This window comes from Hemisphaericaspora subhashii (genome assembly GCF_019202705.1).
Source record: "Hemisphaericaspora subhashii strain CBS 10753 chromosome Unknown scaffold2, whole genome shotgun sequence".
NCBI classification, from domain to species: Eukaryota; Fungi; Ascomycota; class Pichiomycetes; order Serinales; family Debaryomycetaceae; genus Hemisphaericaspora; species Hemisphaericaspora subhashii.
The window spans coordinates 153,806-167,452 of NW_026057213.1; the positions used below are offsets into that span (position 1 = coordinate 153,806).

General features: G+C 35.0%; 7 protein-coding genes across 7 annotated transcripts; 5 read left to right on the plus strand and 2 right to left on the minus strand. All coding sequences in view use genetic code 12, as the record gives it.

The window, feature by feature from the left end:
* Positions 1–509: 509 nt before the first annotated feature.
* On the plus strand, positions 510–1,127 carry J8A68_001049 (uncharacterized protein; the record flags this gene model as incomplete). The annotated part of the gene is made up of 1 exon (XM_049404661.1): positions 510–1,127. The coding sequence occupies one exon, from the start codon at positions 510–512 to the stop codon at positions 1,125–1,127; it is 618 nt and encodes a 205-aa protein (XP_049265593.1).
* A 621-nt stretch (positions 1,128–1,748) lies between these two features.
* On the plus strand, positions 1,749–2,258 carry J8A68_001050 (uncharacterized protein; the record flags this gene model as incomplete). The annotated part of the gene is made up of 1 exon (XM_049404662.1): positions 1,749–2,258. The coding sequence occupies one exon, from the start codon at positions 1,749–1,751 to the stop codon at positions 2,256–2,258; it is 510 nt and encodes a 169-aa protein (XP_049265594.1).
* Positions 2,259–3,128: 870 nt separating this feature from the next.
* On the minus strand, positions 3,129–3,560 carry MDJ2 (Mdj2p; the record flags this gene model as incomplete). Its single annotated transcript, XM_049404663.1, has 1 exon — positions 3,129–3,560. The coding sequence occupies one exon, from the start codon at positions 3,558–3,560 to the stop codon at positions 3,129–3,131; it is 432 nt and encodes a 143-aa protein (XP_049265595.1).
* Positions 3,561–5,774: 2,214 nt separating this feature from the next.
* On the plus strand, positions 5,775–7,289 carry CDC19 (pyruvate kinase; the record flags this gene model as incomplete). The annotated part of the gene is made up of 1 exon (XM_049404664.1): positions 5,775–7,289. One exon carries the CDS (start codon positions 5,775–5,777, stop codon positions 7,287–7,289), a length of 1,515 nt encoding a protein of 504 aa, XP_049265596.1.
* Positions 7,290–8,318: 1,029 nt separating this feature from the next.
* Positions 8,319–9,393, plus strand: J8A68_001053 (uncharacterized protein; the record flags this gene model as incomplete). Its single annotated transcript, XM_049404665.1, has 3 exons — positions 8,319–8,616; positions 8,776–8,893; positions 9,012–9,393. 3 exons carry the CDS (start codon positions 8,319–8,321, stop codon positions 9,391–9,393), a joined length of 798 nt encoding a protein of 265 aa, XP_049265597.1.
* Positions 9,394–10,596: 1,203 nt separating this feature from the next.
* Positions 10,597–11,520, plus strand: COQ5 (2-hexaprenyl-6-methoxy-1,4-benzoquinone methyltransferase; the record flags this gene model as incomplete). The annotated part of the gene is made up of 1 exon (XM_049404666.1): positions 10,597–11,520. One exon carries the CDS (start codon positions 10,597–10,599, stop codon positions 11,518–11,520), a length of 924 nt encoding a protein of 307 aa, XP_049265598.1.
* Positions 11,521–11,551: 31 nt separating this feature from the next.
* MED1 (Med1p) lies at positions 11,552–13,573 on the minus strand (the record flags this gene model as incomplete). Its single annotated transcript, XM_049404667.1, has 1 exon — positions 11,552–13,573. One exon carries the CDS (start codon positions 13,571–13,573, stop codon positions 11,552–11,554), a length of 2,022 nt encoding a protein of 673 aa, XP_049265599.1.
* Positions 13,574–13,647: the final 74 nt, after the last annotated feature.

The window sequence follows — 13,647 nt, forward strand, 5'->3', positions numbered from 1 at the left end:
GTGGAGTACAGAAATGCATCCCCGTATTTCCATCCATCCCCTCTTGAAAGCATATTTTCAAATATTGAACTGTCAACTATGTGTGGTTCTTACAAAGTTCTGGAAAATTAAGGGGAAATATTTATCAGGCTAATTTATTGGTTACTTCATATTTTTCTTGTCAACGTTCAATTTACACTAATTTACAAACACGCGTAAGTATTGCGAGCAAACCCCCCTCAATGGCAAAACTTTCAACCTATCGGAGTGTTTCCTGGAGTTTGTGTTTTAGCTTATTTCTCCGTTTCCAGGTTACAAAATTGTATCTGGATAATTTCTCCGCTTATCATTCCCAATAAAGATTGGATACACTGAAGTTTTTCTTTCATAGCCATTCTCTATATAATCTTCTTTATACCCAAAAATTCAAGAAACAGGTATAAATATAACAATTTGAAATTTCCAATCAATTTTTATTAAACCAACTATAGCCTATTTGTAATACTTTCATTAAAACATTATCTTTACAAATGTACATGCATTATTCTCCATTTTCCGTGTTACCAAACTCGCAACTACCAAATCAATATGATAGCGATCAACAACTGATTAGGTTTTATGACTTGACATTCGATCGTCGACTAGATTATAATAGTGAAGATGACCTTCCATCCCCAACCATAGATATTGGAATGTCATTTGAATCATTAGACAAGACTAAAACTGGATTGGGGTCTTTTGATATGGATTCAATCGATAAATATAGTATATTTGGTGAAGACAGTGATGGGGATTCTGCCATGCATTACTTGAACAGCTTTATGCCGGAAGAAAAACCGGCAACAAAACCAAAGAAAGAAGAAAAGAGGGAAAAGCAACAACTGAAAAATGAGAAGAAAGGTGTATTCAGCCGTCTTTTCAAAGCGAAAACAACAAATAAATCAGATTCAACAAAGAATGATCAAAATAAGTCAAATCATAATACGATGGAAACGAAAAGCTACGAGAGTTTCACACTAGAAAAGAAAAGTTCTGAGAAAACATTTAGATCGACTTTGGATGGGACTTCGTTTGTTGATAGTGTCAAGAGTAACAATTCCATATTTTCAATAAAGAGAAAGCCTTCCAAGTTAAAAAGTTTCAGGTAGAATTGTTTCCTTTGTAGGCACTGAGAAAAGAAATGCTTGTTGTTTATGTAGAAAGGGCGATCTCATAATCAAATGTTGTCTTACATTAGAAGTCCAAAAGGTTCATATTTTAAATAAAATAAAATTCCTAGTATAAATCTATAGTTAGAATTTTGGGAACTCCGGTCTAGTGGTTTTCAAGCCAACCTTCAAGAAAAAAGCATACTAGACCATTTTTGACATTATATAGTTCCCTTATTTATTAGAATAAATTACAACAAGGGTAAGCTTAATGCTTGCAAATTCCCGCAGAAGACGAATTTCAGCAAGGGTTATCTTCATTTGTAGCACCTTCAATATGCAACAGAAAACCACTATTCATTCATATATAGAACCTCTCTTGAATGCCGCTCTTCGCTTAAAGTTGAAAAATCATAGTATGAAATAAGATCTTTTTTTTTCGCAATTTCTTCTCTTAGTTGCAGCCATTCCACTTTGAAACCAAAGACACAGTAATAAGTTTAAAGTTAGCCGAAACCTTGTTAAGAACAACCTTTTATCATTAAAGAAACGTAGTTATTTTCGGAAACTTTATTCTATCATTTGAACAATAGGGCTTTGTTCTGTTTACCAAACTAAAAAATGCAACCTGGAAATAGCCACCCAGTGGGATTTTATTACTTGTCATATGATGAACAATTACGGTTTAGAAGTGAAGAGAATCTTCCGTCACCAACTATAGATCTAGGAAATTCATTCGAGTCCCTTGACAAGACTACTACAGAAAAACATGAAACAAAAGACTCAGTTGATGAATCTAGCATTCCCGATATAGATACTGAGGATACTGATCTTTCGATGCAATATATGAATATCTTTGCTCTGGAAGAGATCACGTCTTCAAAACCCGAGAAGAAACCTAAGAAAGGAGGGATATTTCATGGATTATTTAGACAAAAATCTAAAGCCAATCTTTCGAAGAGAGATCAGAACGGTCATGAGAATAAAAGCTCACAAGAATCAAAAGAATCAAACACCAAAGACACATTTGATTCAACTTCAGAAGTGAGTTCTTTGACTCATACCGTAAATTTGCAATATTACGTACGCACTCCAACTAAAAAGACTCACAAGCGGAAAACCGACAGGTAGGGGTTTAATAATTTGCATTGCATATTGTACTTGATATTTATATAGAATAGATGGCTCAATCCAAAACTACAAATACAACCCAGCAAATAGAGCCATCCGGTTAGAGATTTTAGACAAAGTTGCTAAATCGTCAGATATATAACCATCTAAGATCCTTAAATTAATTTATTACTACAGAGCTTTGTACATTAATCTGAATACACATACCTTTTTTAAACGTCTACAAACAGTCTCCTTTGGCTTGTTAATCATACAAGAATGCTATTCTTTTTTCATCCCTTTGAGATTCAGGTAATAATCGCTTTCGACAAGTGTAGAATAGACTTGTTGGAGCTATTGTCTTACAGGACTAGCCAAATAGACATTTTTGTACCGCTGTGAGAATAAACGCGACACCAAAATTCACAACCAATTAGTTCTGTATATCCATAACTCTAAAGAGACAAGGATATATAAAACTAACCCTTAAATTACAATCTCTTAAGATCTCGTCCTTTCCGAGTTTACATTCAAAGTGATTCGATTTACCAAAATCTGTGTTCGGAATATTTTCAATGCCTATCACCCACAAGAATGTTCATTTGAACTATTTGATGTACCACATTCTATCATTATTGAGAATCTCAGACCCAGAGGACTAACAATCGCATTGGCACTTTTATACATTCATCAAAATCATCTCAAGATTTCTGGTTGAAATTATCGAGTCTGAAAATAGTCAGCGCAAAGAACGAAATGCTAGACGAATAAAGTCCTCCTATGAGATATCTCACCAATGCAACATATCTGTCTTTCACCTCTATTTGTATAAATACAAACAAAAGACAGTCAATTGATTCTCTATCGATCCCACCCTGCATACAAAAGAATTTATTTATTCATCATATAACTCTTATCCAAAACATCTTTAGCCTGATTAATCTTCATACTCAAAAACACACTACCCCCCTCCCGATCCGGATGATTAACCTTCATTAATTCTCGATATCTCTGTCTCACCATATCTCTATTCACTCTCAAAATATCATCTCCTTCAATTCCCAAGATCAATAATGCTTCTTGTTCACTCATAGGTTCATTAAATCCTCGATTGGGATATGTGTTTCGTATTCTTTCATAGATTGCATATCGAGGATCGGATCTATCGAGGGGTTTGGAAGATGGGGTGGTTAGACGGATGTTGTTGAGGGTGGCGATCATGACGGGTGTGAGGTGGATGTATTGTCTATAGGCTGATAATGAAGTTTTTGTGACGAGGGCGACGATGGTGATTCCGATACCCGCGACTAGTGGTAGTACCATTGTGGAATATAATATAGTAATTGACTGTGGGATGGAAGAGCTTTGGTGTACTTGGTGAAAAATAGTCTGAGATGACTGGTAAGATTTTTTATTTTTTTCTTTGACTGATAATTGGTGAGAAAGAATTTGATCCACGTTAACAAACACATCTCTTCAACTAACACGCATTATTCTCTTGTACTTATTGAGTGCAGTATGGTCCTTCGCAAGTGTAGCTCTATGTAACAGAGAAGGCCGCAGACGCACACAAGAAGTATCAGAGAAAAATGCGTGTTTGTGGAAGTAGTTAAGCCTTTGATTTGGCTAAGCATATTGAAATCTTCTTGGGAGAAATCAGCATTAAGGTACGCCATATCATGCTTAACTACCGAGTTTGGTTTGAAGCACATAGACTTGATTATTTGATATCAAACTAGTCAAGCAATTGAAAGGGATCGTTTGTGAACTTCATGTGACGATGGAATCGCACAATCGAAAAATTGGTTTTCCGGAACGTGTAGGATGATACTCTGATCCACTACTAATTACGGCAGGGGAATCAGATGTTGTTCTATTAAGTTACAATCTCATGGATGTCCTGTCTTTGTCAGTATACACCCATCGTTCGTTTAATTCATACTGTTTATTGAAATGAGATTATTAAATCGAATTTTCGTCAAACAATATTCCCCTCCAATAACCGCATAATCTAACATCGGATTTGTTTAATGCAATGCCGAGATTTAATCAATTTTCAATTTATATTATATTCAATCCTTTCAAAGAAACATAACTCATTCGATTCTCATCATCAATTGAATCCCTCGAAGGGTGCACTGATACTGATTTATCCGCTATCAACATTTGGATCAGACCTTGGAAAGTAATATATACAACACCACGACAAAAAAACCAATAGATCAATCCAACCTTCTTGTTCTTATATGTATATCATGATGCGACTTTTTGGAGAAGTCCAATACTCTAATCAATGGCCTCCATACTAAGATTAATGTCAGATTGTTCTAAGACATCTGTTGTCAAATGTAGCCTCATTCACGTGATGGTGATTTCTTTTTCAGATTTTTCAGAGTTAAAAGTTTAATTATAATTTAAGGTATAAGGTTGTTTTTAATTGGCGAGAGGGTGTTGTGGCACAATTATCCGAATAACAGAAAAAGAAAGCATAGTCAATTGAAAGGATCAATTCGTTGATGTTGATGATGATGACACCCATCGGTTGGATTGAGAGACACGTCCGTAACATGTAAACAAAGAGACAGCAATAAAAAATAATTTTTTGCATGTTCAATTGAATGGGCACCCCTCTTTTCTACTAATCGGGATTGACCTGTGTAAAATATATGTTTGGAGATACGGAAGAACGACATTTTTGTTTGTTCGATACGATCGACAGGAAATGTCGTGTTTTTGTCTTGATAAATTTCTTTTGCAGTTTACATTCAAACATGCAGTATGGTTGCTTATAGGTAAAAGTGTAGGTTTCCATTGTCACCTGTGCTGAAGACAACACGGTTTGTAAGAGAATCAGTTGAGGAAACAAACGTCAAACAACTCCGAAATCGAGACGATTACACAAAAATGAGAAAGGAAAATTTTCGGACTTGCTCAATTTTGTGTATTCTGATTAGAAAAAAATTGTATAGCCAACTGATTTCCGTTTGGCCATATGGTGATGCTCCAGAAATTTTACATTCTGTACATATTTGATGTTGTAGCCAAATTTCCATGTTGTAATATCACATCCTATCCTTTGTACGACATCGACTTTACAAAGAAAAACCCATTGCAAGAAACCCTCTTTCATGTATAATACACCTCGTGATAGAGAGAAATTCATTGTAGTTACAACTAAGTTTTAAAATTAGAAAAAAGGGTGTATGTAAATCCGGCAGACAGTTTACCGTTTTTTTTTGTTGTGTTGGTTTTAGTGTGATTCAGTCAGACATTAAAAAAATTAAATATGTAAAATGTGTTTTTTATTTTTATTATGGAAGAATTATTATTTTTTAATTCATTAAATTGAAAAATGTCATCACCAAATGGAATTTTAATTTTCCTTAATTAATATAAATATAATTGAATTTTTCACTTTTAATTTAAATTTCAATTGCTTTCTCCCTTCTTCTTCTTCTTCTTCTTCTCCTCTTCTCTTCTTCTCTTTCTTCTTTACAATTCAATTCAATTGACTTTCAATTATTATAAACACTCACTATGTCATCCTCATCTTTACATTGGTTATCTAAATTAAACGTTGAAGAAACTCCTCATAAACATTTACGTAGAACTTCAATTATTGGTACCATTGGTCCAAAAACCAACAATGTCGACACTTTGGTCAAATTACGTAAGGCTGGTTTAAACATTGTTAGAATGAACTTCTCCCATGGTTCTTATGAATATCATCAATCTGTTGTTGACAATGCTAAGAAATCTGAACAAGTATACAAGGGTAGACCATTGGCAATTGCTTTAGATACTAAAGGTCCAGAAATTAGAACTGGTACTACTGTTGATGAAAAGGATTACCCAATTCCTCCAAACCATGAAATGATTTTCACTACTGATGACGCTTACAAGACCAAATGTGATGATAAGATCATGTACATGGATTATAAAAACATTACCAAAGTTATTGAAGTTGGTAGAATCATATATGTTGATGATGGTGTCTTATCTTTCGAGGTTTTAGAAATTGTCGATGAACAAACTTTAAAAGTCAAATCTATTAATGCTGGTAAGGTTTGTTCCCATAAAGGTGTCAATTTGCCTGGTACTGACGTCGATTTACCAGCTCTTTCTGAGAAAGATAAAGCTGATATTAAATTCGGGGTCAAGAACGGTGTTCATATGATTTTTGCTTCTTTTATTAGAACCGCTAATGATATTCTTGAAATTAGAAAAGTTTTAGGTGAAGAAGGTAAAGATATTCAAATCATTGCCAAGATTGAAAATCAACAAGGTGTTAACAACTTCGATGAAATCTTAGAAGTTACTGATGGTGTTATGGTCGCTCGTGGTGATTTAGGTATTGAAATCCCAGCTCCACAAGTCTTTGTTGTTCAAAAACAACTTATTGCTAAATGTAACTTAGCTGCCAAACCAGTCATTTGTGCCACTCAAATGTTAGAATCTATGACTTATAACCCAAGACCAACCCGTGCTGAAGTTTCAGATGTCGGTAATGCCATCTTAGATGGTGCTGATTGTGTCATGTTATCTGGTGAAACCGCCAAGGGTGATTATCCTTTCGAAGCTGTCTCAATGATGCACAACACTGCTTTAATTGCTGAAAAGGCAATTGCTTATCCACAACTCTTTAATGAATTACGTTCCCTTGCCAAGAAACCAACCCCAACCACTGAAACCTGTGCCGTTGCTGCTGTCAGTGCTTCTTATGAACAAGATGCTAAGGCTATTGTTGTCTTATCTACTACTGGTTTAAGTGCTAGATTAGTATCTAAATATAAACCAGATGTTCCAATTTTAATGGTTACTAGAAATGAAAGAGCTGCTAAATTCTCCCATTTATATAGGGGTGTTTATCCATTCGTATATGATCAACCAACTATTGAAAACTGGCAAGAAAGTGTTGAAAATAGATTAAGATGGGCTGTAAATGAAGCTGTTGAATTGGGTATTATTAATAAGGGTGATGCTATTGTTACTGTCCAAGGTTGGACTAGAGGTGCTGGTCATTCTAACACTGTTAGAATTGTTATGGCTTAGAGAAAAAGGTTTGTAGTTCTTTGTAGTTCTTATTTTGACAATTTAGTGTTTTGTATAACGTTAATATTAATAGAAATTTTTTAACCTATTTTAGTAAGAAACATTTGTTAGTCGGTGTACCCCACAACGTTTTAAGGGTGACACGACGCGTATTCTACACACATGAAGGTATGAAAAACGTTTTGTTTCAACTGCCAAGATGTATGATACACGTTGAAGACAAAAAAACACTCCCACACGAGGTAAGTTAACGCCACTGGTATGGGATCTGACAGAATATCATTTCCGAATGATCTACTTGATCTTACAAGCATTCACTTGATTTGCGAAACTACCATGCGAATACGAAATGTGAAGACTGTAGATTGATTTCCAACGTATACGACTTAACATAGAAGACATTCAGATTATTACTCTACACGTTTAACGGCTCTAAATCAGAAGCTTGTCAATTATGTTCTATAATTAACAAGTCTAAGACCTAGACTATGTTGTACTTTGGATTGAAACCATCGAAATCAACAAGCTAGCGAATGATGTTTAATTTGGAATCATAAGGAGGATTTATTAAGTTCGATAAGCATACAACGAATAATACTCTGAGGCCATTTTTCAAAAACCATTTGGTAGCGTCCAAAGGTTTCTTGACTTCAACATTCTCCATGGACCAATTGCCACAACAGGATACTGTAATGAAAGATATTATTTTATTACTGTAGTTGATTTCTAGAAAGCTTAAAAAGGTAGTTCCATTAGTATCCTAAAACTGAAGCGACAACCAATCAGCAAAATCAATGTATTTGTCTAACCTAAAACAAACCAAACTAGAGACTATGTTGCAGAATTATCCCAAGTTGTTCGGGGTTCTGGTAACACCGTCTCGGATAATTGTTCTAACCATGAAAAAATTCTCTGCCATCAGGAATGTAAGGTAGGAGGGTAAGGAATTTTCTAGTTTCAATATGTATAGTATTATTATAATAAATTTCACAATTTTATTTTACCAAATAACAAGATTAGAATTTGCAAATGTCGTTAGAAAAAGCTAAAGAACAATCAACTGATACTAGCGTTGGTTTAGGTCAGTTGTCAATTGATGACATGGAAGTCGATGCCACTTCCCCTATTGTCATCTATGATGACAGCGATAATGATGACGATGATGGTTGCATTCCGATGGTTTTGTTGATATCAATGCTGAAGCGGCTAACGGAAGCAAAGGTGTTGGTGTTGGTATCTCCGTTACCCAAGGTTTGGAATGGAACACTGCTCCTTATTCCAACAGAAAAAAGGACCGATCCTTCTGCACCTCCTCCGATTGACCCAAGTAAGGCTGAATTGAAGACTATAGAAAATGCGTAACCGACGATTGATGTGACCAGCTTCCAAGCGAGAGCGGCATGGAAAAAGGTGATTAGACAAACACTTGTCCTGGCTTTCCAGACTTTGCAATTCAAGAAAGACAACCTAAATTGTTAATCCGAAGATGTTGAGGTGGGCCTCAAAACTTATGTTGGTATAAAGGAGTACTTATTGGATCCGGGGAACTTTGTTTTCACTGAAAATACTCAGATCCACAACATGGATATAATTAACGAAGGTGCGTCTATCTTGGACTTTCAAGTTAACAGCCAATTAGATTGTTGATGAGCTTTTAACTGCAAGGTTACTTGCCTATGGAATTCTTTCTACTAAGGTGACCACCAGGATTGGACGTGTTAGAATGAAAGACATTCTCAACTACATTGATAGAACGACCGAGCTGTCCTGTGAGGCAATTGTTAAAGAAAGGATCGAGGAGTATATTGGTTTCTTAAGTAAAGCGATGAAAGAAACCAGTTTTGGACTATGTGAAGCAGACAATGCTGAATGGACCATTACCAAACCAATGGATGAATTTATTATGAAGCAGAATTTCCGAATCATTGTTACGTATGATTATCTTAAAGAGGGAAACAGCGGAGTTGCACTCTGTAGTATCCTTGGAAAAGAATATGCTAATTGGGTCTCAGATCCAGGCAATTATGTGTTTCTTACTCCCACTCTGGTTGCTAGATTACTTTCTGCTGATAGGAACGTCTCAAGAACAGAAGGCAAATATTGACTCCAGAACTTCATATCTTTTTGAAGCATAATTTATCTTGGTATAATGTTCCGTGCTGACAACATCAGAGAAGAACTTAATCAGATTGCTTCTGGTAGTAACAACCGTCAAGGTAACCATCAAAAGGATCTTGAACTTGCAAGTTAACTGCCAATTCTCAAAGTTTATTGATGAGCTTTTAACTGCAAAGTTACTTGGTTATTAGGAATGAGGGAAGTTTAAGCATCGTCAATTTGGGGTATAAATCAATGAGCTATCCATTAACTGTTGTTAAAAATGGAAAGTCCATTTTGTGGGCCCAGCAAGAACACCAGAATGAGCACTGTGTGAAAAGATTAAGGTCACCAGAACTACGGTGCATGATTAAATATAGGTCGAGGTAGAATAACCAGAGATTGCTGAATTCCCACTATTTGGTTTCATGTTGTTAGTCTTTCCAGCAATAGCAAAACACCGAATAGCACCAGCAACATAACCAGCATAAAGAACTCGAAGGTATTATCTCTTCTACACTTCGTGAAATGGAATTCAAGCAACTTTTTGGCTTTTGGACGGGTGACCAGCATTTGGTAGAAGCCATCTTCAATGTATAATAGACCGTGTGGATAAGTGGAAAGCACAGTGTTTGAAGATTCTATGGGAGATTTTGTGAAAGGACATCGGAATTACTTCTTGTCAACTTTGTTTGGTTAATTCAAACAACCAGAACTATGGACATATTGAAGAATATTTATAGCTGAGAAAACACGGAAATGAATTCTTCCGAATCTCCAAACTCCAAATCTCTCCTCAATTGCAATCAGTGAAGGAAACTTCATAACTCTACTTAAATCCAACGGAAATATCTATTTTTCATGGCAAATACTTGCAACAAGAAATTTATCTAACTCAACCAACATAATCACACATCAACACATACAAATTATTCTTGGAATTTACAACTGAATTTCCGAAATCTCAGACAGATCCAGACCAGCCAAGACATAACTCGATTGTCCACGACACTTCAACGACATTTGGTGAAATTGTCATAAATCTCAGTTTATTTATAATTCCAAGTTGCAATTCTTCTATATACAGGAAATAGAATTATCGTACCAAAAATTCCTTCGCTCGTTCCAGAATTGAAGATTTTTTTTTCAATCAATTGATTTGCAAACATCACTACACCCCTTGTTGATCCTTAACTACAGAAACATCACAATGCTTCTGCAATCATTCAAGGGTTCCCTTCGTAGGAATATCCTTCGTTCCACACGTACACTCACCACCACCTCATCATTACTTAATAATACCAAACCCAATTCCACTAACCCACCACCACCACCAACAACTGACGAAACAACTCATTTCGGATTCAAAACCGTCAATAAAGAAGACAAAGAAAAATTAGTCAAAGGTGTATTTTCATCAGTAGCATCCAATTATGACGTAATGAACGATGCTATGTCACTTGGGGTCCATCGTCTTTGGAAACAACATTTCATCTCGCGTCTTGATGCCGGTATGAGACCAGGAGCTGATCGTCCATTAGATTTCTTGGATGTGGCTGGTGGAACTGGAGATATTGCATTTGGATTATTAGAGAATGCGGAAAAGAAATTTGGTGATATTAAATCAACTATGACTATTGCCGATATAAATCCTGATATGTTACATGAAGGAGAACTTAGATTTCAAAATACGAAATGGAATGATGGTAGTGATCGAGTGAAATTTTTAGTTCAGAATGGAGAAACTATGGATAAGATTGAAGATTGTTCTAAGGATGTATATACTATTGCATTTGGAATTAGAAATTTTACAAATGTTCAAGCAGGTTTAAATACTGCATATCGTGTTTTAAGACCAGGTGGGATTTTTGCTTGTTTGGAATTTTCACAAGTGGAGAATAAAGTACTTGATTTTGGATATCAAGCGTATAGTTTTAGTTTATTGCCGTTAATGGGTCAATTGATTGCTAATGATAGAGATTCTTATCAATATTTGGTTGAAAGTATTAGAAAATTCCCAAAACAAGAAGATTTCAAATCTATGATTGAAAAAGCAGGATTTTATGTTCCTGAACCAGGGTATGAAAATTTAACTTTTGGTGTTGCTGCTATTCATATTGGTATTAAACTTTAAAACTAATCTGAATTTCTGTATATAGATCTACTTAAAATATCGCCTTTAATGCAACAACAAAATCTTCCGTTAAATCAAGAGCCTTAATAAACCTCCTACTCTTATCATTATCAACTTCCATATTATCATCTTTTTCTTCAAGGATTTTGATTTCTCCATTGGCGATTTTAAATCTCACAAACATCTCCATTGAATTCAGGATTGCTTCAAATGTCAAATGAATATCCCCATCATTCGAAGTCACATCAATATCATCAACACTTAATCGAATATAATTCTCCCTAAAATCATTCAAATTATCTTTTTCTTCATCATCCCCACTACTTCCTGTCATACCACCCTTCATAAATGAATCCAAATCATAATTTCCCTCTCTATTGATCGGTTGAATGGTAGAATAGGCCGCCGTTTCACTTATACAATTCAACCCCAACAATTCCTCATCAGTAACATCATCAGGCAATTTCAAACTTTCTTTCAATTTCTTCTTTGCTTCTTCAGTTAATTCCGTTTCAGCGGTATTCTTGAGTAGTGGGCCGGAAAGACGTGAACTTCTTCTTCTTCTTCTAAAAGCACCTGCACTACCGCTGCTATGACTCAACCGACTATTTCGACGTTGAGGTATACTTGATATCGTCAGATCATGCTTGAATAAGGTTCTGTAAAGGTTTGAAAGCACGATATAGTTTCGCAATATTGGAATAATGTGGGCGATATCTACTAGATGTGAGATTGTTATTGCTGAAAGTGGAATGAAGTTGTATGAACTCAAATCATGGATGATTGAAAATACGACCTGAGTGTTTGCTATTTGTATATCATGATTTATTTCGTCTCCATTATTGATAGTTTCAAAGAGAGAGTCTATTATCGTGTCTTGTTCATCTTTTGGTTTTGTTTGGTAAGAGTTAATCCCAAGGTATTCTAGGACATAGATGGGGACATAGATTCGGTTGTTAAGGGTTATGTTAAAGCTCCAAGGGGAGGGGTTCGTATTGTCATTGAGTCCTCCATCACTGGTAGAATTTCCACTAGTTGCAATTAATCCATCCTCGAATTCAAACTTATATCTATCAAAGCTTCCATTGTTGTAGATTTCCCATTCTTTGGTTCTATTCTCATATAAATATTCATGTTGACTTGCAGTTGGAACAATATTAATTTGGAAATTATATCTATTCCCAACTAATAATGTAGTTGTATTATTATTTTCGATTGAATATTGATGATTTATATATCTAAAATCTTGCCAGAAGTCAAGAAAGATTCCAATTCTAGCCAGATCAATATCATTGATTTTCAATTCTCCAATCCGATTGCAAAAATATCTTAACCAATTATCAGGTCCATTCTTTTCCCTTTCAATATCATTTATAGCATAAAACAACAAAGCCACACGTTCAATATATTGGAATAAATCCTGACTGCTGTTGGAATATTTATCAAATATGGCCAAATATTGTAAATTCCCGGGGAATTTATCTAATTTATATCCTTGAAGATTCTTTAATAAGATTTGTTCAACAATTGATTTCTGTCCATGCGATTCTTGTCCCTTTAAAAAAGAAATTGGATTCTTATTGGGGTTGATTTTAACTATATGTATAATCCCATGATTATCTCTATGAGTAGATTCAATATATGGTAATTTATGTAAATCGCCAGGTTTACCTGATTCTCCATTATTACCAATACTACTATTGTTATTAACATGACTGTTACCAACGGATAATGAGACATTAACTATCTTGGTATCATCTTCAAAGTCAATGTCTAATAAGATTGAAGAAGCAGCAATTGAAAGTTTTTTAGTTGTTGTTTCAGTAATTGAAAATGTATCAATAAATGTTTCTAATTTTAATTGTTGAGCTAATTGTTGAATTAATTCAATTGAAGTTTCGAAATTTGGGGAATAATCATAAAGCAATTGAAGCGACTTATCCAATGCTTGATTGAAACTACTGGACATCTTTTGGTACGGGCTAATGGTCTGTTTATGTTCTTCTGCTGGTTCTTCCTCTGTGTAATTTTTCAAACCACTAGTGAGTCTCATACCAACCAGCTGTAGGGCCAGTAAGGAAAGAAAAAAAATTTTAGGTCCATCGAATTACAAGAGGTCAAAGTGAC